This window comes from Panicum virgatum, chromosome 5K (genome assembly GCF_016808335.1).
Source record: "Panicum virgatum strain AP13 chromosome 5K, P.virgatum_v5, whole genome shotgun sequence".
NCBI lineage: Eukaryota > Viridiplantae > Streptophyta > Magnoliopsida > Poales > Poaceae > Panicum > Panicum virgatum.
Window position 1 is genome coordinate 22,021,041 of NC_053140.1, and position 25,340 is coordinate 22,046,380.

General features: G+C 43.7%; 2 protein-coding genes, 2 long non-coding RNA genes and 1 other non-coding gene across 5 annotated transcripts; 4 read left to right on the plus strand and 1 right to left on the minus strand.

The window, feature by feature from the left end:
* Nucleotides 1-9,633: 9,633 nt before the first annotated feature.
* Nucleotides 9,634-10,167, minus strand: LOC120710595. Its single transcript, XR_005689946.1, has 2 exons — nucleotides 9,974-10,167; nucleotides 9,634-9,858 (listed from the first exon to the last, which is right to left on the minus strand). It is a non-coding gene; the product is annotated as an uncharacterized LOC120710595 (long non-coding RNA).
* A 2,757-nt stretch (nucleotides 10,168-12,924) lies between these two features.
* LOC120710965 lies at nucleotides 12,925-13,029 on the plus strand. Its single transcript, XR_005690131.1, has one exon. It is a non-coding gene; the product is annotated as a small nucleolar RNA R71 (small nucleolar RNA).
* A 2,226-nt stretch (nucleotides 13,030-15,255) lies between these two features.
* LOC120710596 lies at nucleotides 15,256-16,420 on the plus strand. The gene is made up of 3 exons (XR_005689947.1): nucleotides 15,256-15,416; nucleotides 15,679-15,763; nucleotides 16,107-16,420. It is a non-coding gene; the product is annotated as an uncharacterized LOC120710596 (long non-coding RNA).
* A 31-nt stretch (nucleotides 16,421-16,451) lies between these two features.
* On the plus strand, nucleotides 16,452-19,370 carry LOC120709786. Its single transcript, XM_039995436.1, has 2 exons — nucleotides 16,452-18,699; nucleotides 18,784-19,370. The coding sequence occupies exons 1-2, from the start codon at nucleotides 16,452-16,454 to the stop codon at nucleotides 19,368-19,370; spliced, it is 2,835 nt and encodes a 944-aa protein (XP_039851370.1).
* Nucleotides 19,371-22,489: 3,119 nt separating this feature from the next.
* Nucleotides 22,490-24,701, plus strand: LOC120706939. The gene is made up of 5 exons (XM_039991699.1): nucleotides 22,490-23,665; nucleotides 23,744-23,911; nucleotides 23,993-24,103; nucleotides 24,192-24,363; nucleotides 24,455-24,701. The coding sequence occupies exons 1-5, from the start codon at nucleotides 23,265-23,267 to the stop codon at nucleotides 24,572-24,574; spliced, it is 972 nt and encodes a 323-aa protein (XP_039847633.1). The 5' UTR covers nucleotides 22,490-23,264; the 3' UTR covers nucleotides 24,575-24,701.
* The last annotated feature ends 639 nt before the right edge of the window (nucleotides 24,702-25,340 follow it).

Sequence of the window (25,340 nt, forward strand, 5' to 3'; positions counted from 1 at the left end):
AACTCAGACACTCACAATGAACGGACGTATGCAATCCTGACTCCTATGAGCATCTTCGAAGACTAAACAATATTAAAAAAAATCGCTCCCATGGGGAGTTCAACCCAAGACCTCATGTGCTACCGAGTCTTTTGTAACCACTAGGCTATAAGCCATTTCACCTTTTTTTAGCATTAGGCTATAAGCTATTTCACCTTTTTTTTTACCATTACGAATAGATATAGACAGATGGAGATATATGAACATAATGCTTGATGCCAGTATGGTTCAGTCTTTTTTCTACTGTGACTAGCTATACCTGGAGTCATTGTTTAAGAAATAATTAACAGGTAATGTGTTTACCATTTTGCGACTGGGAGGGTCTGGGCTCCTTTGTTCGAAACACACATATTAAACACACATATTAGTATTGGTAGGTGTTACCATTCGGTGCTAAAGGTCTATCATTGGTTAGTTTAAAAGGAAAAGCATCCCTCTTCCAATCATAATTCTTGTATAGATGAAATGCTAAGGAAGGTACGCATGAGGCAATAGGTCCCAAGTTCAAACCCTTCAAAACCTCATAGATTTGAAATATTTGCTCCCTTGCGGGCTCCTGAAGGTGATCTCCAAGTTCCTCAGGCTTGTGGTTATCGATGCCGGTTTGATATCGACAACTAGTGAGTTCTCAAATGCTGATCCCGAAGGTCTCGAGTGGCTCAGGTTCGCCTTTCAGAGCCCATTCAGGACCTTCGTCCATCTGAGCTTCACCCTGAAAAGAAGTTTGAGGGAGAAAGATGATTGCAAGGATTGAATGTCCTCGTTGTTATCGTTGAGTCACTCCTGGCAAGACTGAAACCTTTGGGTCCTATTCTTCGAAGGCAGTGATCCCCAACAATTAAAAACAAGAGAAAAAAAGCAGAGATAAGACCCCTCGGAGCTCTGTGGTTCACATATCAGGATAAGACCCTTTGCAGCTATAGCTTTCGGACAAGCTTTTTTCTGGCCTTCGGCTTTTAGAGACGACGCAGAACACATTGTGAAAACGTGCCAAGCTTGTCAAATGATGGGACCCAAGTCAAATAGACCTTCAAAACCTTCACAGCGAATATATCTTGCATGGCCACTACAAAGATGGGGGATGGACCTTGTTGGCCCCCTCCCAACAGCTCAAGGCAAGTACAAGTATGCAGTCGTTGTTGTTGAATACTTCACCAATCACCAGATCGATATCAGAGCAAAGCCTCTAGTGAACATAACCTCTGAGGGAATTCGCAAAGTTTTCTGGCAAAACATCATATGCAGATTTGGGGTACCCAAAGAGCTCACAGTTGACAATGGCAAATAATCTGATTCATAGTTCTTCAAAGAATTTTGTCACATTGTCAGTATGAAGGTCATATTTGTCTCTGTCTACTATCTACAATCAAATGGGACAATCGAAAGAGCAAATGGGATAATCTTCTCAAGCATCAATAAAATGCATGTTCAATCTGAAAAGGGCAAGTGGGCAGATGAATTGTCAAAAGTTGTATAGTCGCACAACACCTCCGAGTCCAAGGCAACAAAGTTCACACCATTTAGACACCTCTATGGAGCTGAACCCCTCAAGAGCTCAAACATCGAAGCCTCATGTCACTAAACAAGAAGAAAGAAGCGCAACCTTCGGAAGAAGCAATTCTTTTAGAGCTTGATATGCTACAAGCATAAGAGAACCATAGCAAATACCAGCAACAAACCAAAAAATGGAGAGACAAAAAAGTTGTAAGAAAGGACATCTCAGTGGGAGATTGGGTCCTAAAAAGAAAACCAAATGCCAAAAACGTTGGCAAACTCCAATCCAAATGGGATGGACCATATTTGGTGATAAAAAGAAATAGACTAGGATCCTACCATCTGGCAGACAACGAAGTTAAAGAGCTAGAGCATTCATGGAATGCCAATAGCCTCAAAAAATACTATGTCTAATCTAACATTGTAAGCAAGTATGGGTTGCAGATCTATAAGGAACTCCATACCTTTCATATTTTCCTTTCTTCTTTCTTTAGTCTTCAAGAGCCTTACTCTTTTCCTCACAAACGGGGACTCCACATCGAAGGTGAGGTTTTTAACGAGGCGGGCCCAATGTAAACTCTGAAACTGAGCAAAGAGTTTAATCCCCTAAAATTTCACATCTTCAGTTGAAGCAACTATAAAGTTGCAAACATCGACCATTGCATAACTGCATGCTCAATTTACTTAAGTTACCAAAGCTCGCATACTCCGTGAACTTTGCATACTTATGTGAAAAGTGCAATAAGCACTCAAAAAGCCAAGGGGTGTTGGCTCTAAGGGGTTCAAACCAAAAACACCTTCGCAAGTGCAATAATCACTCAAAAAGCCAAAGGATTGTCGGCTCTAAGGGGTTCGAAGCCAAAGGATTGTCGGCTCTAAGGGGTTCGAAGCCAAAGGACACCTTCGTCCAACTTAACATAAAGTGCAATAATCATTGAAAATGCCAAGGGGTTGTTGATCGTAAGGGGCTCGAAGCCAAAGCACATTGGGCCAACTAGACTTAAAGCTAAGGGGCTATCCTCACCCCCCCCCACCCACACACACACAAGGCAAAACACTCTTGGCACAATTTCCAAAATATTTCTCTGTACCGCCTAATACCTTCGAGCGGCACAAACAAGGGGTGGGGGGGACATTTTTCAAAAATTGTTTCTGCTCCCCAATTCATGTCAAACATGAATCCATTTAGTTCACTACCTTTGGGAAACAGGAACTATGGAGGGGAGAGACGTGTTTCAAAAGTAGTACCCGTCACCCGAAGCTACGACGATAGTGCGCTAGAGAAGATTCTTCATCATTACAAAAGGCTTATGTCAAAAAGGACAAAGCCAGCTCAATTTGGGCAAAGGCTAGAAAGATGTTTTTAATTTTTCTCAAAAATCGTCCTTGCAATCGGAGCCAATCGGCAAAAATCTTTCCCCCTCACAACATTACCTCCGGGTAACAAAGACAAGGAAGGGGGAAGACACTTTTGGAAATATAGTCTCTGTCACCCAGAGTTACAATGACAACGCGCTTGCATGATTGAATCTGAAGCTCCTCGATAACAACAAAGGTCTAATGACCCGAAAATAAGATTAACACCTTGGGGCGACCAATTCTATGAAGGGTAAGACGTTTACTAAGAAAGCCCTTACCCAAATCGAATGGTGCAAGTAGAGGAGATGCTATCAAACAAAGCAGGAGACAAGCCTTCATCCAATGCTGATAATGCTCAAACAGAATATTCACATACATCCACCAGTTGCATGCATGATTGTATAAATCAATCAACATAGTTCAGATCCACCGTACAAATCTGCAAGGATTCACTAACACTAGCGCCTGGGTGAGCAAAGCTATAAAGCTCCCACGCATATATATCCAGACGCCATGACACGTTCACAGTGCGCACGCAGTGGAGGAACATTAGAAACATGCCTCACAACCACAAGCACCTGACCAAAAGTTTCGAACAAATTACATCAGTCATCAACGGTTCATATTTCTCTCATGAAAACATTTCTCTATCCCTACACCTTCGGATCACTAAGCCTAGCTTCACCACCATCAACAACTTCAGATCCTCGAGCAATGTCCTTCGAAGTCCTTTCCACTGTTTTACCAGCATCCATCAATCTTGCTCTCCTACACGAAGCAAACAAGGCCATCGTTATAATCACTAACAAAAACAAGGACAAACACACACCTCTTGAAAAATAAAAATAAAATACATACCCTCTCTAGCTGAGCAGCTGCAATTGCGTGCAGCCCATCACTCCCTGAAACCTTCCAAAATGTAACTCACTACCAGAAATCCTTTGTTTGCCGAGTGCTATCCTTCGGGCACTCGGCAAAGAGCTTGTTTGCCGAGTGCTCCACAAAAAAACACTCGAGAAAGAAATAGCACTCGGCAAACAACTGATTTGCCGAGTGCCAAAAGTTAAACACTCGGCAAAAAAAGATATGACACTCGGCAAAAATAAAACACTCCGCGAATATTTTTTTTAAAATGAATCAGAATAAATTTAGAAGAGTTTGTCGAGTGCCCCAGATCTGGCACTCGGCAAACCACAAGTTTGCCGAGTGCCAGATCTGGGGCACTCGAAAAACTCACATTCCATAAAAGAGCCCCCGTCCCTCTCTCTCTCTCCCCCCCTCCTGACGCCCCCCTCCCCCCTCTCCCGACGCCCCATCCCCTACTTCCGTCAGATCTCCTCCCTCCGTATTCCATAAAAGAGCCCCCGTCCCTCTCTCTCTCTCTCCCCCTCCTGACGCCCCCTCCCCCCTCTCCCGACGCCCCATCCCCTACTTCCATCAGATTTCCTCCCTCCGTCTCCCTCTCCCGACGCCCCCACCCCCTCCCCTCCCTCTCCCGGCGCTGCCGGTCCCCGTTCCTAGGCCCAGCGCGCGGTCCTCTCCCTGGCGGCCGGCGCCCTCCCTCTCGCGGCTCCTCTCCTCCGCCCTCCGCTCGCCCCTCACCGGAGATCTATTCCGGTGAGGAGGGACGGCGAGGTGAGGAGCAGCGGCCGCGGCTAGCATAAGCTCCGACGCGCCCCTCTCTTGAGGCCATGCTCAAATGTAGCATTGGTGGTGGATGAGGCTCTCTCTCTCTCTCTCTCTCATCCGGTAGGGCCACGGCGGCAGGCAGGCCATGACAGCGGGTTGGTGTGGATTCGGGCGGCGCCGGTTTGGATCCCTCTAGCGGCACGGCGATGCGAGATCTGGCGGCGGCGCTCCTGGGATGCTTGGCGATGGCGCGCAAGGGGGAGGAGCAGGGTAGGGCGTCAGCGTGCAAGGGCGATGATGGAGGTGGGGCACGCAGTAGCGGCGGCTGGCGAGAGGACCGGCGGCGGTTCCGATGATTGTTTTTTTAAAAAAATTTCCAATTTTTTTTGCCGAGTGCTAAATAACACACGACAAAGATTCTTTGCTGAGTGCGCGAGGAAAGGCACTCGACAAAGAGCTGTTTGCCGACCCTCTCTTTGTCGTGTCACCTTTGCCGAGACTGGCCATCAGCAAACATTTTGCCGAGTGTTTATTGGCCTTCGCCGAGTGTTTCTAGCACTCGGCATATCATGGGATTCCGGTAGTGACTTCCGGTCCATCGGCCAGTTGCGCTATAGTTGGAGTACCACGCATGAGGCATGGTAGTTCAAGAATAGTCCCAAATAGAAAGTTGATAGTGGGATGAGCTAGCTGAAATAGCCAACTCTAGAAGCATTACAATCCTGGGTTAACCCTTTTACACGAACGAAGGACGAAAGCATGCAGTAAAATGGAGGGGAAGTCCATACTACCTCCATTCAATTTTGATTGATATATTTCCATATGGCACAATGACCAAAGGCACCAAGTGAGCTTATCAATCTAATAAATGCAACATAGACTTTTTTATTGGTCCTTCAATATTTTAACTGGGAACTCCTCATTACTAGTGCTATTTATTGCCACAGCTCATGTCAATAGCAAATATAGCTATCATTTTTGAATATTTGAGCTATGAAAAGTAAATGGAGGGAGTATATGACAACCAATGAAAATAATATACATATAACAACAATACTCTCATTACCTTCGGCTCGTGCCATACTCCGACGCTTGGGGTGACGTTTTTGGCAGAGGTGTCACACCCGGTTTGTAAAAGAAAACCGAATGCATAACTATATGTATGCCAAGATCAAGTTCCATACATATAGTGACGTCATAATGGAATAATGAGCAACAATGTCACGTATAAGAGACTTACAACGAATAAAAGTCTATCAGAGGTACACAGCTTATTCTGGAAATGACAGTTCCAAACTTCACAGGCGGTCAACCGGGGGTTGCATATGCCTAGAACTCAGCAGCATATTCAGCTTCATTGAAACTTCCTTCTCTGAGCAGTGTTGGTATAACAAGGGTGAGCATATGTCGTACTCAACAGTATATTGGAAATAAATGACATGAAAGGCTTAAAACAAGGATATAGATTGGCTGAATAAAGCGGTAAGCATTTTAATTAAAAGTTAAACATTAACACCCTATTTACTAAATCAAGTATGAACCATCCCATATTTATGAAAAAGAAGTATATGTCTGAATAAACAATTGGCTTGGAACAATAAATAACTGAATTAATTAATGATTTCCATTAAGTAGACATGTGAGGGTCCGAGCCGCTCTTGACCGTGAGCACGGCTGATATATCAGTTTTCACTCTGTAGAGGTTACACACTTAAACCACAAGTCGTGTAAAAGTTGAAAAGAACTTTAAACTCAACCACGCATGTGCTGATCAGGCACAATACCACACTTCCTTAGGTGTGATTGCATAGGGACGCTACGATGCCTTTACAAAGACTTCCCTAACCAGTAGTAGCCCGCTAAGGTTTCAGCAGCTGCGTGGATGACCCTCCACCAAGGCATGACCAATTCCCAAAACATAGAACGCACCATTGGCAGGCAGTGATCACCCATCACAGCCCCCCCACCCATGCGACTTTCGGTCAGCTACTAACAAGCTAGAGTCATCGAATTAGTTAGCCAAGACCAGAGCCATGTAGTCCTTGTGGTTGTGCTGTTTTCCCGGGTGGTCGCTCTATGGTTGATTTTAATCAAGTTCACAAATTCATCATATTGTTCCAAAAGATATTCATTAAAGTCTCATGTCTCAAGTATCATTGTTGTAAATCACCCATAACCATTATTCAGCAGCTAAGCAAACTATCCAAAAGATTTTATAAAATAACCGGGCTATTCAAGGACAAGGATAATCAATAAGGATAATAGGTACCCGTCAAAATTAATGCATGCAAGCGTAAATAAATATTATTAGGACAAAACATGATCAAGGAATATACGTGCCTTAAATCTAGATAATAACTGCTCATAGTCTTCAGCTCTTGTTCTTGCAATTCTTCATCTTCACAGCTCTCGAACTGTGTTCCTATCTACTCGCAACCAGGGTTCATCAAACCGGTGGAAACCGGTCCGGTTTGACCGGATACCGGTCAAACCGGTCCGGACCGGTTCTGGTTTCGGCCGGTACCCAACCGATCAAAATTTAAAATTTAAATTTAAATTTAAAAAATGAAAAAAACCTAAAAAATCCTAAAAATACTTCGAGTTGCGATGAATCTAATGGTATCAAATTTTCTAAAAAATTCATTCATTTTATATAGTTTGCGGGTGATTTAAAGTTAAATCAAAAAAGAAAAAGAAAAAAAATGGGCCGGCCCATTAAGGCCCACCAGTCAAACCGGTCAAACCGGCCGGTAAACCGGTTGCACGGGAGCTTTTGAATTTGGATTTAAATTCAAACCGGTCAAATCGGCCGGTAAACCGGTAGAACCGGCCGGTAAATTGGTCAAACCGGCCGGTAAACCGGTCGGAACCGGTTGCACGGGAGGTTTTGAATTTGGATTTGAATTCAACCAGTTTCCACCGGTTACCGGTCCAACCGGTCCGGTAAACCAGAACCGGCGGCCGGCGGTTTGGGTTAACCGGCCGGGAAAAAAAAAACCCTGCTCGCAACAAGCATCGGACACGTACATACAAGAAACAAGCATAACTAAGAACAAAGCATTAAACAAAAGAAAAGCATTACAAGAACGCACTAAAGGATAGGGCTCGAAGCTACGATCACAAGAAAGTAAGAAACACTGAAAACGGTGCTATGGAACTAAAAGGGCTAAATAGTGCTGCAGGAACCTAAATGTGATAAAACATAGATACATGATAAGGACTAGCTGGAAAGATTCATTTGACACTATAAATAGTGCCCGCGAATTTATCATAGATCATGGATTGAAAATAAGTTGGGACTTGCAGGTATTGAATATATGTGGTTCGGTGGAAGGATAAGACACAAGAATTAAGTGAAACAAAATTGGATACATCTGAGAGCTTACTGCAAAAAGCACATGGCTTATGGCCATGGCGAACGGTGCTCCTGTGTGCTCTCGGGTTTTCCTTTGCTGGAGTTTAAGAGCACGAGAGATCATGGTGTGAGATGGGAAAAGAGAGCTAAAATCGTTATGGATCAACAGATTTTTTTTTTGTAGTGCTCTCTTCGAGGGTTAGGACCTTTGTGTCGGCCCTCGCCATGTTGGCTACTATTGAGGATTGCTACCTCCAATGTGGGAGTAGCAAAGGTTATGAGTGGTAAACAGCGCACAGAAGGTTACGACGGTAGCCTCCGATAGCTAATACAGCCTTACAGGCCTTCGTTTCTATTGATCGGAGGTTACTGCAGGCATATGTTCTCCTCGGCGCTGCTATGGATGCTGGAGGTGGGTGGTCGTCGGGTTTTGCAGGTTTTCGGATAAAAGTCTTTGCTCAGTCTTTGACCGTTGCCGGTAACGACGGTGCCATAGTGCATCGTTCTCCTTCTTGAGGGCGTTGCTGTGAAAACCTCAATCTGCAAGGATTGCTCCAGGTGAAAACCGAAGGATTGCTCCAGGTGAAAACCGAAGAACTGTGTTGTTGGTTCGGGCGACGGTGACATCTTGATGTTGCTCTCCTGTTGGGGCGTCACTTTGGAGTCCTTAGGAGGGCGATATTGGTCAATATGAAGGGGTGAAGAGATTTGATAAGCAACAGATGATCCGGACATCAAGTTTTTAAGCAAACGAGAGATGTGATGGATTAATGTTGGTACAAAAATGTTGCAAGGTTGGAGCGGGAACAAAGAAGAAGTTTGAAGCTTAGTCTTCTAGAATTCGTACTTTGTTTTCCAGCTTACTCTTTTGTTTTGTGAAATCCCTCATTTGAGGTTTAGAGTCTAAGAACTCTTGTAACGTTTGGCTGTATATATCCACAATTTTGTAGATATAGAGGCTAGGTTAATCCTTTATCTAAAAAAATGTTCTCCTCGTGAGGCCAGGCCTTCCGTAACCTCTGATCCCAACAAAAAGAACCCAATGTCATCCGGAGGCCTCGCTCTGCAATGATCCGAGATTCCCGGTCGATAGCCAGACAGCAAAGGAGCCGCATGCTGACCTCCGAAGGCGCAGAAAGCTTCCCAGGACCACCAACGATGATAACACGTGAGGAAACATGGACCCCAAGGTGATGAGAACCTCCGGACCCCTGGAATTATCCATCAACCCGGAATAATAACCTCTGAATATTGTGGGCAGGTATGGGCATTCCTATAGGATTATGTAATGGAGATCGGGGGTATAAATACCCTCTCCATTTTCACTGTACGGGGTTTATATTTTTGGTGAATATAGTGCTTATGTAGTTATGTTCCATTTCCTTCGAGCTTGTGAAACACTTTCCTTTTCTGTATGGGCTTCGCAACTTATAACCCGCATGTGGTAAGGAAGCTATACACGAAGCAAGAGGTCTTGGGTTCAAGTTCTTCAGACTGCGGGTAGTGGTGCTTGACCTTGCTGCACTCTCTAGTCCCGGTTGTAGCAACCGGAACTAACTATTCTATTTCGTAGATATAGAAGGATAGAGAGATTTTGAGTTTTTGACAGAATGTTCGATTCCACTGATCGTATAGGGTATCTTTTGTATTGTGACTCGTCAGTTACCCGGAACGTAATTAAGATGTACCTAACACATAGTAAGGTATTTACTATTTCTGTTAGCGGCCGGGACAGTGGTCGAAACCCACATATAATGTACTCATAAACTTCTCCAAACTTTTTTATTGTAGTATGGGCAAATATTAATTATATTGGTAAAGCACGACACACAAGCATGCAAAAAGAACACAGAGTATAGTTGTTTCATGTTGTAAACTTGCTAGGCCAAAAGGAATCTTCTTCCAAATCCCACCGCATAGAAACGGCCCGTGGATTCCGCCCTATCGTCCATGGATTGAAGGGCAGTCGGATTGCTGTTCAGCTGCAACAAATAATGATGAACTAGGATTTCAGCTAGCTAGAAATTTGAAAGACGTAATTTATGCAACGGAACCTTCTTGCGTCTATTTAGGAAAGGCTACAGTGCTATATCTTACGGGAGCAGGTGCTTGGTCCACCTCGTGCGAGGATGCCGCCGACATAAACCAGTAACATGAGGACGACGAGAAGCAGCTGGGCGGAGGTCGACGAGTTCTTCGCCATTGTTACTACGATGCAGTGTGTGCTTTCAATCGAAGAGTTCTTTACCTTCGGCGAGATGTGCCTAAGCCCTGGTGACTGTTCGATGCTCAAAATGTAATGCCAGTTCGAGCGCTTATATAAAGCGTAGCCTCCACGCATTCAAACACGAGTAGCATCCACTTGTCCCCAATTATTAGTACTTGGCAGCATATAAAAGGATATTTCTCGCGATCTTCCAAACCTTGGATGGTATACGTCAAATCAAGCACAGTCAACAACTACACCGGTCTTCATGGTGGGTTGGTGTGGATCCTCGAGTTGTCTTCAATTCCTGCGTCAAAGGAAACTTCGGGTGCCAGCAACGAGTGACTCCTTTACCGTGTGGATCCTCGAGATACATGATGAAACACGTACATTTGTTTCCATGTTCGTAGAGGCACACGTGGGGGGAAAAAAAGAAGGAATCGTACGTTCAAGCGCGATAATCGAGGGTTCCAGATGGCCGCGGCCATTCTTGTGTGCTAGCAGCTCTTTTCATCAGTTTGCCTGGAAACAATCCGGTACGAAGGAACCTCTATTTTTTTGGGAGAAAAAGGGTGGTTCGAATGTGAATGCACGGGCGCGGCGCACGCGCCTTTACCCTGACTTCCACAGACATTTGTTTGCATATCTGATTCGTGACAAATTCGGACCAGGTGCCTTTAACGACCATGAAAGCTGCCCATGTAGTCAAATTTATAAGAGTCATGGAATTACGTAATGACTGAGGAAGTGAGAATACAAGCTAAGGTCTTGTTCGGTTACGCATGTATCCAGGGCTCCAAGCCGGGAATGATAGCGACAATAAGAAACTCATGATAGGTACAACAACATGCCAGAATATATTCGGGACTAGAAACTAATTGCAATGAACTTGACTCATGATAAATACAACAGGAGATCGAGATTCAATCCATAAGAGAGGTGAGGAATCAATCACGGTCTCTTGTTACACTTATCATGAGTCTATTTAGGGACATAGCTAACTTACGGCATGCCGTAATTTAGTCCACCTATACGGCCTACCCTTTCCTCAAAGAGAACTAGTTTTATGGGGCTATTTTTCCTTTCCTAGCAAAGAAATTGGTTTTTGTTCGGGTTCCGATACACTTGCATGCATGTGACACCAGATAGAAATAAACAAAGTATGCATGTGAGAGGGAGAAACGAATTTTGGATTATATCATCAGCGCATGTAAACGATTTTAAAATTTTAAAAAGCCATAGCCTCACAATCGAGCGTCCAAATCAAAATCTGATTGCACCATAGCATTCGTGTCAACAAAAGCTTCCAAACTAGACCCCACATCAATATGTTTTAGTGATATTTTTTCTTGCTAAGAAAATACTTTTTATTATATTCTAATTTGCTCATGACTTTTAAAAAAAGTTGCTCATGATGTTTTAAAAAGTTGCTTCACTCATCTTATTTCAATTAAGTGGATATTGATGTTCATATCATGAAGATAGATTGTTTGGTGTTATTAGTACACGTGGGTAAACACCTTTGTTGGGTAGTAGGTGAAGGTATATAACATGATTAATAATAGGCAACTTTAGTAGATTAATTGAGCATTTTAACTAATTTATTCTGGTACGTTTCTATTATACATAAAGCAATTTAGGTGTCTTTGGAAAATATTATCGAAACATATACAAGTGGGGTCTTGTTTTGAAGGTCTCTTCGAAAGAAATATAACTGTGCAATTGAAATTTGAATCTGATTGATGGTTTAAGAATTATACCTTTCTAAATTTTGAAATTGATTACATGTGCTACGGCTCGTGGAGGTGGATATTAGTTTTAGCCTGCTGTGCAATAGCATAAAAGTATGGCTCGCCATAATTAAGTCATTACCTAATACTTCACTAGCCATGCCTCGTGGTTATTTAGAGCAAGGTGGATCGTTCTGTTGACGTCAGGGAAGAAATTAGGTGAATTCTCAGTCAAGTTCTTTTATCCAACGGCCCATCGAGTTGGTCCCCAAGTGATACAAATCGTCTCTTTCCGTCTTTAAATCTTTGATTGAAACTCTGAAAATGTTAGGTACATGGAAATGAGGAAGAAGAAACTGGTGAGGAACCTGACTAGCTAACACTTAATGTAGCATATTTAAATTAAAAGTATTTTGCAAGCAAGGGTACGAGCATAGTCATCAGAGACGCGTCTTGGCAACACGCTGAGCTACTTGAGTTTTTATCATTTTATTAAAATACAACTAATTTTTAATAACAGAGTTAAACCCCTTTAGTTGACCAGCCAAAAATTGAAGAATTTTATCATTAGCAAGAAACTTCTTACTAATGTTATCATTTATTTGCTTTTGGCGTACTCTAGATCTTTAAACTTAGGATGAAAGCTATTACTAAAATTGTTATCTTACCGTGGGCTGAACAGGAGGTTGGGCTTGGAATTCCAACCTTGCTGAGGATGCTATTTTGAGTTGTCGGGGTTATTATTTAAAACAAAATTCACATCCTCTTTCAGTCAACGGGCATGTGTTGCCCAAGTACCCTGATCCACAAGTCTCGCATGATCCGAGACTCCATAAACTGATTCACCTCCTGGTGCGGAGATTCCAAATTTTTTATTAGAAGATCCATCTTGGCGGCCAATATCTCGACACTGTCAATCTGGTGAACTCATTTTTACTCTAGCTAACTGACTATCTCCCTTCAGACTCTGGTTGGAGGAAATCTTATTAAGAAACATCTTTGCAAGTGCGACTCCAAGGGAGAGAAATGATCCTCCTGCTGCCGCATCGATGTGATTCTGCGTTTATTGGTTTAGGTCATAGAAGAAGTTCTAGATGATCAGCCACTCTTCTGTGCCATGGTGTGGGCATACTGCAACGTACTCCTAGAGGTGTTCCCAGGCTTCCACTGGTTTCATCCTGGAGTTGTTGAAAATTAGATATCCTGTTACGCAGGGCGTTGGTTTTGCCTTAGAAAGTGCGTGGCCAGGAAGACATTGGAGCAAGCATCCAATGTGGTGAATGCTTTCTTATTGGTGCAAAACTACATCTTTGCCTTCCCAAGCAAAGAGAATGGGAACAGTCAAAGACAAATGTTGTCAATCATAGTGCCCTTGGGGTGAATGGTACAACTCACTTCTAGAAAATTCCGGAGGTGAGCATTGGCATCCTTTGATGCCTTACCGCACAAGGGGCTTCCTTGGACTATGTTCACCAGTCCTGTATTTAGCTCAAATCCTTCAGAGCCTTGATCATGATTCGGGCTAGTACAAATGTGGCTGCTGGACGGGGCTGAGAATTGATGGAGTATCTTCTGAGCCATGGGTGATGAAGCTGATCATGTTGAACTCTGACCCCAAGTACTTCTTCTGATTTGGGACGACTCTGCATTTCACAATTCTCCCAATTCTTTCTGGATTAGGGTTGAAGTTATTCGGTAGATTGAAACTGGTCAACTAAAATTATGAGGATAACAGCGCAACGGTAAGCCCACTAAAATTAGCGGTGATAAAATAGTAAATTTTATAAAACTATTCGACGATATCTCCAGCCAATTGCTTCCTAGCAACGACTCCAGAAATACTAGTTGGTGTTTCTTGTGCTCAATAGAAATGTGTATTACGCAAGAGCACAGAATTACCGATGTAGTATTTCACCTTGGAGTATTTCAAGGTGTTGTAAATTTACTCGGGGAAGCACTATGACTAAAGAGTATCATGAATTGAATGACAAACTTTACTAGTTGTATCAGCCAATTAATTTAGTCGGGGTGAGCCAGAGAAAAAGGATAGGACAAATAGTAAGGTAATGACCGTCTGACATAGGAGACTCTACATCTCAAAGAGGTAAGCAGCTGAGAGGACAACGAGAGAGATAAGACACCTGAAATACTTCTAAACTATTGAGCTAGTCTCGCTAGACTAAACTTTGCTTCTAACTAACTATCGGGAACTCAGAACTTGCTTCAGTAGCCTCAGAGAAGGACTCAGACATGGATGAGAAGGGAGTACAACGACGCATGCACTCAGTGTTGTTAGGATTTCTCATGTTGCGTACAAGAGAAATCCCACTCAGCCAAGAGAACTGATTTGAGTTTCTAGTCCGGGCGAGAAAACCCGCAAGATAAGAACCCAATAAAACTAGATAGAGAACAAGGCCCAAGCTAGAGGAACTTACTTCTGCTCGCAAGCCAGAAAACTTGGAAAGATAAGTAAACGTGAAAAGTAAATCTAACTCAAAAATATAAAGAAGATGCAAGAGCTTATACCATACTTCTGATGATGATTCTGGAATCCCGAGACAAGTTTGACTCAATTCTAACTACCAACTACTAAACCTACTCCAGAATGTAAAGAGAGAAGAGAGCTCCTTGGTATGTTTTTACAAGTGAGCGATCGGGTGCCTGATCGGGTGCCTATAGTGCTTAGAAGGTTGGTGACTGATGGTTGCATACGCTATAGGCAGGTAAAACAGTTGAAGTTTCTTTCACGCAAAGGCTAAGACTGATAGGCTAAGTGGGGTCGGCCGAACTCCCATAGGCCGGCAAGCCTAAGGGTGATGACACATGGCACCGACCTTCTCATGAACATCTTGGATTGCCTCGTGAAGTCAGTATTTGGTTGCGTTGGTTTGAAGCCCGGTGGTTGATAGGCCGGCTGGCCGCCCTAGTCAAGACCGGTTGGCGTAGCATAGGAGTAAGGAAAATGTGCTACTTTGCCCCCAGGATTAGTCACATTGTATATTATGTGGAGATGGTAGGACGGCCGGCCTAGGTGAGGCCGATCGGCAGGGGTATTTTGCCCATTTTGCCTCATTATATATATATTTATTCCTGTAACCACAACTCATTCAAAATTTGTGGAACACATTAGAAAAGTGGTTAGAAATAGCATATCTCCACGGTTCGGTGACACGGGTTTCCAATCACTACTACAGAATTGGCCATTGCCAATGGGCTATCACCGCCGGTTTAACATGAACCGGCGGTGATGAGGTATCACCGCCGGGTCCCGAGTAGGTGGCCGTAGTGGCCGTTGGAACCGGCGGTGATGCTGATTATCACCGCCGGTTCGTAACACGAACCGTTGGTGATGTCCTGCGGGCATATCACCGCCGGTTTGTAACACGAACCGGCGGTGATAAGAAGCATCACCAACAGTTCGTGTTACAAACCGGCGGTGATAAGCCTGTACAGTACAAAACCCCAACCCCTCCTTCCTCCTACCACCTTTCTTCTCCAACCCGACGGCCACACCTCTCTCCTCCATTGTTGCTGCCGGATTTTGCCGAAATTCTCATGAAACCTCACCATTTTTGATGTATTGGCTCCACCAACTTATTCTAAGGTTAGTAGCCATCAATTCATTGGCTTTGTACCCATTTTCTTGGGATTAATGATGCATTTCGTGATGAATTGATCAAGGAGGGCTTTTTTCTCCATTTTTGGATCATTTCTCATCATTGGGGCTTCTTTTTTTGTTGTTTGAGTGAACCAACTTGTGATAGGTTTGTAGCTAGCAATCCATTTGATTCATAGCCTTTATCTTAGGATTAGTCATTCATTTTGTGATGAATTGATCAAGGAGAGTCTCTTTTTCTTCACTTTAGGATAAATTCTCATGAACACTCATCATGAAGTCATCATGGAGGCTCATTAAATTTTGAGGACTGGACTTCACATATTTGATTCAAGGTAAGAACTAGCTCTTTATGGTTAGATTGTTGTCATAATTGCGATGATTGGGATGTAAGGGGTCTTTCTTAATTAGTTTATAGGATATTTATTAATTTTGATGATCGAGATGTAAATGCTTTTTCTTAATTAATTTAGATGGCATTTCTTAGTTTTGATGATAAGGAACTTGACAAAAATTGAAGTAGATATTTTAATTATTGAAGTAAAGCCTCTTTCTTAATTGATTTAGATGGGCCTTAAAGTGTGATATTTGTTACGAAACTTGATAAAATGAAAATCTATGTGTTGAGATGATAATTTTACTAAATTCAGATTCTTGGATGTTTTCTTGTGTGCATAGATGAATCGAGGTTGGATGTACGGTACAAAGGCTGGAAATTTGGATTTTGTCAATGGTGTGGACTCGTTTGTGCAGACTGCCAAGGCACACAAGAATCTACAAGATGATGGCTACGTGTATTGCCCATGCATTGATTGCAAAAATAAGAAGCAGTTTGGCAATGTTGAGCAGATCCGCTTTCATCTGTTATTTAGAGGTTTTATGCCCAACTACCAAGTTTGGAACAAGCACGGTGAGGTTGGTGAGACAATGCACTCCGTCCATGAGGACAGGCATGAAACAGTGGAGGAAACAACTAACCCGGAAATAGTAGAGGAAACCGAACATGAAAGCGTAAATGAAACCATGCAGGAAACATTAGTTGCTGATGATGCTGTGGATGCACTAGACCAGATGATACGTGATGCGGAACCGGACTTTCTTGACAAAAAGAATCTGAAGAAGTTGGAGCAGATGAGGATAGATGCAAGAACACCACTTTACCCAAGTTGCAGCGTGTCTAAACTTGAAGCAAACCTGATGCTATTGGAGATGAAGTCTAGTAATGGTTTGTCAGACAAGGGATTTGATGATTTGTTAAGCTTATTGCAGAAGTTGCTGCCAAGCCCTAACGGGTTGCCTGAAAACACATACCAAGCGAAGCAAATGATTTGCCCAATGGGACTGGAGGTACAAAAGATCCATGCATGCCCTAAGGATTGCATCTTGTATCACGGCAAATATGAAGACTTGGATGCATGTCCAGTGTGCTCAGCTTCACGGTACAAATGTCCTGAATCAGCATTGTCAATGAAAGGTGACCGCAACAAACGACCACCTGCCAAGGTCGTCTGGTATTTTCCTATCATTCCTCGTTTGAAACGGTTGTTTGCAAACGCGAAGACTGCCAAGCTAATGAGGTGGCATGCCGAAGATCGACTCGTTGATGGGAATCTCAGACACCCTGCAGATGGTTCACAGTGGAGAGCTATCAACTACAAATACAAGAATCGGTTTGCAAAGGAAATAAGAAACATAAGATTCGGTTTGAGTACGGATGGGATGTGTCCTTTTAACATGGTGAGCAGCAAACACAGTACGTGGCCTGTAACTCTTTGCATATACAACCTTCCTCCTTGGTTGTGTATGAAGCGGACCTACATCATGATGCCATTACTAATCCAAGGGCCAAAACAACCTAGAAATGATATCGATGTGTATTTGGAACCACTGGTGGATGATCTAATGAAGTTGTGGAACGATGGTGTCAAGGTGTGGGATGAGTACAAGCGAGAACACTTCACTCTGAAGGCAATGTTGTTTGTAACAATCACAGACCTTCCCGGCCTTGGTAGCTTAGCAGGCCAAGTAACGAAGGGTTACAAGGGATGTGTGGTTTGTTTGGATGATACCGACGCAAGATGGTTGAAGAATAGCAACAAAATGGTTTACATGGGTCATCGTAGGTTCCTTCCAAAGGCTCACCCATATCGCCGGAACAAGAAATCCTTTGATGGTACAAGGGATGAACGTTTACCTCCCAAGTTTCTAGATGGGAAGGAGATATACAAGAAGGTTAGTAAACTAAGAGTTGTACTAGGAAAGGGCAAAGGAAGTGTACCCGCTCCAGCTGATTCGTTGTGGAAAAAAAATTCCTTGTTCTGGAGACTCCCTTATTGGCAAGACTTGATTGTTCGTCACGCACTTGATGGCATGCATCTAACTAAAAATGTTACCGAGAGCACGCTCGGAACATTAATGGCCATGAAAGGTAAAGGAAAAGACTCACTTGAAACTCGACAGGACCTGCGAGATATGAATGTCAGAAGTGAGCTGCATCCAATTACTCAACATGATGGGAAGACGAAGCTTCCGGTTGCATCTTGGACCTTGGATAAAATTGAGAAAAAGAAAATTTGTAGCTTCTTCCACGAACTCAAAGTGCCAACGGGCTACTCATCAAACATCAGAAGGCTTGCGAACATGAAGGAGTTAAAGTTCAACATGAGCTGCATGAAGGCCCATGACTGCCACGTCATTATGACACAGTTGCTCCCAGTTGCTCTGAGGGGCGTGCTTCCCGTGAAGGTCAGAGATCCGATCATAAAGTTGTGCTCATTCTTCAACGCAATCTCACACAAGGTCATAGACCCAAACACACTTGACAAGCTGCAAGCAGACCTGATTCACACAATTAATCGGCTCGAGATGCATTTTCCACCAACTTTCTTTGATATATCGGTGCATCTTATCACTCACCTTGTTGCCCAGATAAAAGCTCTTGGTCCAATCTTCTTGCATCAGATGTTTCCTTTCGAGAGGTTGATGAGTGTTCTAAGAAAATATGTTCGGAATAGATATCGTCCAGAAGGGTGCATGGTTAATGGATGGTCTACAGAGGAGGCAGTTGAGTTCTGCACATACTACCTGGATCTTAATAGAATGGGAGTTCCAGTATCTCGTCATGAGGGAAGGCTGGGGGGCAGAGGTATGATTGGTGAGCAATCAGTTCGTATCGATGACCTGGCTAGTTTTAATCAGGCACATTTCACCGTTCTGCAGCAGGCATCTGTAGTCTCACCTTATATTGAAATGCACAAGAGAGAACTACAAGGTAAATATCGCGGTAGGTCAGAAGCATGGCTCACAAAACAACATAAAGAGGAGTTTGGAGGCTGGTTATGACTTAAATTAGCAGGTGTCGATACCGGCAATGCTCAACTAGATCTTTTGGCCATCGGTCCATCTAGTACGGTCCTAAAGTTCCAAGGATATGAGATAAATGCATACACATTTTACACTAGAAAACAAGATGAGAAAAGCACCAACCAAAATAGTGGTGTCCGTATCGATGCTTACAACGACAATCGTCAATTGGAGACATATTATGGGTTCATAGAAGAGATATGGGAGCTAGAGTACGGACCACTAAAAATCCCTCTTTTTCGGTGCCAGTGGATCAAGCTTCCTAAGGGTGTGTTCACGGACAAGTACGGCATGACGGTCGTTGACCTCACCAACATAGGGTATAGGGATGAACCATTCATATGGGCTAAAGATGTAGTCCAAGTCTTCTATGCAAAGGACCTAGCGAATGAGGGCAAACATGTGGTGCTGCAAGGGAAAAGGAAGATCGTCAGTGTTGAAAATATGACCGAGGATGAAGAGAAGGGATTTCAGGACATGCCTCCACTTGGACCCGATATCGACCTACCTGTGTTTGAAGAGGGAGAAGAACCAGCTTATGTGCGACTTGATCATAACGAGGCCCTCATCGTCAATTGAAGCTATATTTTCACTATTTATGTACTAATTTAACCATGTAATATTTAGAAAGAATTAAAGTATTTTTATTAATTATATGCCTCCACTTCGTATGGTGTAAAACTTATTAATTATATGTCGTGAATGGATTGCTGCCATATTTGCCTCCACTTTGTCTTGAATGAAGTGGGCATGTGAAGTGCCTGCAGGGGCTCAACACCGCCGGGTTGGGAGTAGACCCGGCGGTATAGACACTCAACACCGCCGGGTGAGGGCTGGACCCGACGGTGTAGATCATCAACACCGCCGGGTGAGGGCTGGACCCGACGGTGGAGCCCTGTTTTTCTTTTTTCCCCTAGCGCGCGCCCCAATTCTCAGTCGCCACTCCACCGCCCCAAATCTCAAACGCGCGCCACGTCCCCGAGCCCCGGCGCCGCCGTCCCCGAGCCCCGGCGCCGCCGTCCCCGAGCACCGGCGCCCCGTCCCCGAGCCCCGGCGCCGCCATCCCCGAGCACCGGCGCCCCGTCCCCGAGCCCCGGACGCACCGCCATCCCTGAAGTTAAGCAGCAGATCTCTCTTCCCTGGCGGCGACGACTGGGCCGAGCGGCGGCGCCATCTGTCCTGTCTTTGCCCAGCGCTTTGCCGGCGACGAGCGTATCCTCCAGGTATGTCCGCCCCCTTCTCTTTCCTTCCGCTGTGCGAGACGGAGCACCCTAAACCCTAACAAAACTATTTGTGTTCGGATCTGAATCCAGTTACAATATATTACCTACTAGCATTGATTTCGTTTGCAAGAATTATCGCGTGTACATGTGTACACCCCATGTCCTATGCTAACTGGAGAGAAACACAATTTGGCTTCAAAAGCTTCTGATGCAGCCTTGGATGTCAAGGTCATATGTGTTCTGCTTCGGCATGCATAACTTATAACTGAATCACCTACTTTACCATGGTTTTCCTTAAAATTCAGTTAAAGTAGTCAAGGTCACGGGGGTTACATGGGTAGATCTGCTGCTTATATAAGCACAGCCTTTCAGAAAATAGGTTTTAGGCATCAGTTGGGTAGTTCAGCTGCCCCGATTCCCTTTGGTTGATTTTCAACTGACTAAAGTGTTTGTCCATCTTAGATTAGCTTCTGTGGTTATGCATTCCATTAAGACAGTATCTTGAATTCATTTGATGATGTGACAAACAGCATATGATAAATTCTGAAGAAGTGTATTTTAGTTCCCTTTTTCCATCCTAATCTGTTCATTGGTCTTAGTGCGTTGCATACTCCCATTTCTAGCAAGCAGTAGCATTAGTATACAAGAAGATCAGTCTAGCCTTTTTTTATTTGCTGAATGAAAGAGCAAGATGGATCAGGCCATGCCTTGTTGTGCAGCTCGATCTCCGATCCATCACCTACACACACATATACATACATGCATGTGTTTCAGAAATAATCATTGGAGGGATGTATCGAATCATTATTGGAGAACTCATTAGCAACGATGGAGAACAGCTAATATGTGGAGAGCGACCACACCATGCATCATCAGTAGCAGGCAGCAGATGGCTGGTTGCATTCTTGGATGCATGCATGATAGCTACAATGCACTCACCGTGGGGTATGGCCACTTGGAGTGATGCTGCCACCATTGCTTGAGGATGCTGGTGGTGTCCCCAGGCAGCTTCCCGGCCCTCCTTTTCCGAAGGATTTCTTCCCTCACATCCTCTATTCTTGACTTGAAACCCTGCAACGAATTCGACATGGACCTCACATCAGCTTAAAGCCTAAAATCTCAGTTTATTTGCTAATTCCTCTGTTCCAAATTGTAAGTTGTTTTGGCAAATTTTGATGTAAAAGTTAAACCAGCTTCAAATTCAGGTATAATGGGGCGATTTTCACGATTCAAGTCTCGTCGTGGGAAACAAGCTGAAGCTGAGAATAATGCGGAGAATGATGATGGAGGGGCCCATAGTAATACTGAGGGTGGAGGGGATGGAAGCCCTTCTGAGTACTTAAACCTCAACCAAAATGATGAGGTAATTCAGTGTCGCATATATGTGTGCTCTTCTAATTGGTCAATTGTAGGAAATAACTGTTCAACATATGTGCAGGCGCCAGCTCAGACTGAGGAAGAGACCACAACATCAGCTGCCGGTAGGGCCAAACGAGGTCGGAACAAGATGCCTAAGGGTCGGTCTCTTATTACCGAGCTCGATGAATTAGGTGAGCCCGTCGCTCCTGTCAAGGTGATGGGGCCATACAAGTCAGCTATTGGGGTGGTGGTGAAGGAGAATGTGCCCATCACGTACAGGTATTGGAATGCGAAGGATAAGACTTGGGTGGTACCGGACTCAATCAAGGAAATATGTTGGGCCAAGTTGAAAGAAAAGTTCATCTTCCCCGAGGATTCAGAGCCATTAGCACGGCGTCGAGCACTGTTTCTCATGGGCAACTCTTTCAGATACTTCAAATTTACCTTGAACAAGCATGTGAAGAATGAAACTGAGCCAGATTGGAAGGATTTTCCGAACCAACGACCTTTTTGTGAACAGTTTGTCTTGTACAAGAGGTCAGAGGAGGCACAAGCTAGCAGCGCCACAAATTCACAGAATTGTAGGAAAAATGATAAGCCCCATAAGACCGGCTCTCGTGGGTATATTAGAAAAATACCCGAGTGGGAGGAGCAAGCAGAGAGGCTGGTCCATAGTGGTGTTACGCTGCAGACAGATGGGTGGGATCCTCGGGCCGTGAGGTATCTTCTAGCGAGGGGTGCGTACTACAATCCTGATGGTTCCCTTGGTTTTCGTGATCATGATGCTGAGGATCTTGGACACAAGATTCAGGAAGCACACGAGGCTGCTTCCACTGGCGCTTTCGTGCCAGACAGGGAGAACGATGAGCTGACTCGAGCACTTGGATCCAAAGAGCACCCAGGGCGCACACGTGGGACCGGCAATGTTCCATGGAGGTGTGCCTTCCCCGAACATTTGGGCACATACAGGAGCCGTGGGAGGAGGAATGCTCAACAACAGGCCGAGTGGCAAAGTCTTTTACAAGCTGTCCGTGAAGAAGTAAATGCAACGAATGAGAAGTTTCGGGCTGAGCTTGTGGAATCACTTTCCCGTGGTGCTCCCTTGTCACCAGGAGAAGCAATGAGAGATGTTGCGCCAGATCTTACAAGTCCACAAGGGTTGGTTCGGAGTAGCTGTGGAAGCACTGCGTTGCCTGAGGAGGATGTTGGAGTCACCTTCCCTGTGGATAAGATCACACAACCAACAACCTGCAAGCTATACATCCATCAGAAGTTCTTTGATATGAAGGTGGCTGTAGGTCAGGCTTGGCCAACCGGCGAAGGGGTTATGCTGCATAATCGCCCTTTATCTGAAGGTTATGCAAAGGTTACCGTTGATTCTCTTGTTAAGAGGAAATACAAAAATGTGGAGTTGGATATCCCCGGTGATGACAGTAGGTTGCTAGGGGATAACATCTGAGGATTTGTGGCGTGGCAGAAACGCTACATAATATTTGAATCAGAATCTGAGTCATCCGATGATGATCCTCGAGAGTCACCGGAGAGGGACCTACCTCCTTCACCAAAGTCCAACAGAGAATCAAGCCCGCCGTCACCTCAAAGAGAGCTAACTCCTCCTAGCCCTCCTAAAAAAAGGCGGACATCATCGAGAACACAGAAAATATCATCTCAGAAGCAATATTCAGAACCGGCAGAAAAGCCAGAGGGACCATGTGAAGGGACGGGCAAGAAACAGGTGAGTGGAAGCATAACATCGCTGCTCAAAGAAAAAGGAAAGAAAGTAGAGGAGGACTTCATAGTCCCCAAAGGTGCAATGGACCATTTCTTAAACTTAATGAAAATGCCGCAAACTGGAAATAATCAACCTCCGCTTTCAGACTATGAGTGAACTATGAATATAGAGAGGTGGCGTGAAGGAACCCGAGCTGCACACAAGTTAAATGTAGCTGAACGGGCCGCATTTTGTGAACAAAACAACATGACAGAGTTAGAACTTCTTCAAATTGAGTATGGAGAAGATTGGTGGAAACAACTATTGCCACTACCACCGATTATCTGGAAATTTGAATTGGGGAAAGATCTGGTGGCCCCAGAACAAATCCCGAAGCTACCCACAAGAATGCGACAGTTGCATTCTTGGTACAAGATGCAAAAAAGTAAGCTGTTTGGGGCAAGTTATCTTGATGAAGATCTTCATAAGGGGGAAGGCAGAGTGTGGGTTGATTTCGAGCACTTGTATCATTTCTACCAACAGCGTGCTCTCGACGTCTCAATTATGACCTTGTGGACTGTGTAAGTATCCTCACTACTGATCATCTGTCATCATTTATCACTCATTAGCATGTTTAACTTTTCATTATTTTTTTCTAGAATGGAGTCACACAAATGTAGACGATGTGGGATTAACAATATAGGCTTCTTGGACCCTAGCACCGTACATGAGAACACAGTCAATTTACCAAGTACCGTTGACTACTTGTACAAAGCTTTCCTCTCCATGCAGGATAAAAGATCCATACTTCTTTCATACAATTGCTTGTAAGTTTGTTTTTTAATTCCATATCAAAGTTATTCTCACCACGGTTATTATTAATTTGCTTTGTTGTGTCTTATATACAGTTATCATCATGTCCTACTCGATATCAACCTTAACAATAGTCGAATCGAGGTTTATGACTCACGAAAGAGGCCATTATCACTAATCCAGCCCGTCATTGATGTCGTCAACAAGTAAGTAAAGCAAGTGAATTTATACGATATTTCAATGTCGTGTGTCTTATTCATGCAATTTCTATTTCATAATTTCGCTCATATATAGGGCCTTCGCTAAGTACCGTAAGAAAAGCAAAATCCATAGACCTTTTTGGGGAGACTTCACTGTAGAAGAGGCTAAATACATCCTCAAGCAGCCTCCGGGCAACGATCACTGTGGGTTCTATGTAATGCATTACATGCACTGCTACACCGGCGATTGCAGAAGCGCCGAAATGGTTTGTATGAAATGGTTAATTGATATATGTTCTTGTGTCTTGAATTTTCTAACTTGTCTAATATCTTGTTGTTGTGTCATTTTTTTTCCAGAACACTGAGTTGGATTCACGTGAATTGCTCATGGGCGAGCTAGTAGCACTTCAAGAAGAACTAGCTGGATGGCTTGTGGACTACGTGGTGAAGCCAGGATCTGAGTACAGCATAATCTAGGTGTAATGTCTAGATCGTATCGTTCTTGTCAAGCATTGTAATATATTTGGTGTATGGACTAGATGTTCTTAAACTTGATGCGTGGACTCTATATTTTTTATTATGATGTTTGAACTCTCTCATTTGATTTCTTCCATGTCTACGAGAATTTATGCAAAGGACCAAAGGTATGTATACACCCATTTTAAGCCGCCCTTGCTTGCAGGCCAATCACTTTAATTCAACTTCTTATGATCCTTCTCTGTGTTACTGCAGAATCTGTGGTCGTGGTTTATCAATGATGAAGTTGCTGATAATGTTTGTACTTCTAATTCTACCTTGCTTTCACTAGCACTGGCTCTCGTTGCCTTCTCTTATTTGCATCGCACCCAGGATTGATCATATAAGCCATGTGCTTGCTTTAAAGTTTTAATAGTTTACCGCCTTGGCTATCAATAATACTCTGTAACTGTTCTATCTAATATCATGCAACTTTTCTTACCAGGTTATCTTTCTGCTTGAGTTCATAAAGTTTGAAGACAAGTCTGTAGCGTGGAAAAGTGGTGGTCCAGGTTTGCTTCTTACTCGTGCAATAAAAAAATAGTACTCTCTCCATCTTAAATATATAACATTAAAGGACAGCAAATTAGTTCACTCCTTTAAAACCGAAACTAGTCAAATGCTATTTAAGGATGGAGTGGAGCTATAGTATTTAGCTAATTATCCCATGCTCCTTTTGAAATCCAAACTAGTTTAACTCAGTTTTTGGTTGACTGAACCTGGAGAA

Bases quoted from the DNA above. Each gene is read 5' to 3' on its own strand.
- LOC120709786 (XM_039995436.1), top strand. From the start codon at position 16,452: ATGCAGGAAACATTAGTTGCTGATGATGCTGTGGATGCACTAGACCAG. The intron at 18,700-18,783 runs GTAAATATCGCG...TTAAATTAGCAG, and splicing joins GCACAAGAGAGAACTACAAG to GTGTCGATACCGGCAATGCT.
- LOC120706939 (XM_039991699.1), top strand. From the start codon at position 23,265: ATGAATATAGAGAGGTGGCGTGAAGGAACCCGAGCTGCACACAAGTTA. The intron at 23,912-23,992 runs GTAAGTTTGTTT...TCTTATATACAG, and splicing joins CTTCTTTCATACAATTGCTT to TTATCATCATGTCCTACTCG. The intron at 24,364-24,454 runs GTTTGTATGAAA...TTTTTTTTCCAG, and splicing joins ATTGCAGAAGCGCCGAAATG to AACACTGAGTTGGATTCACG.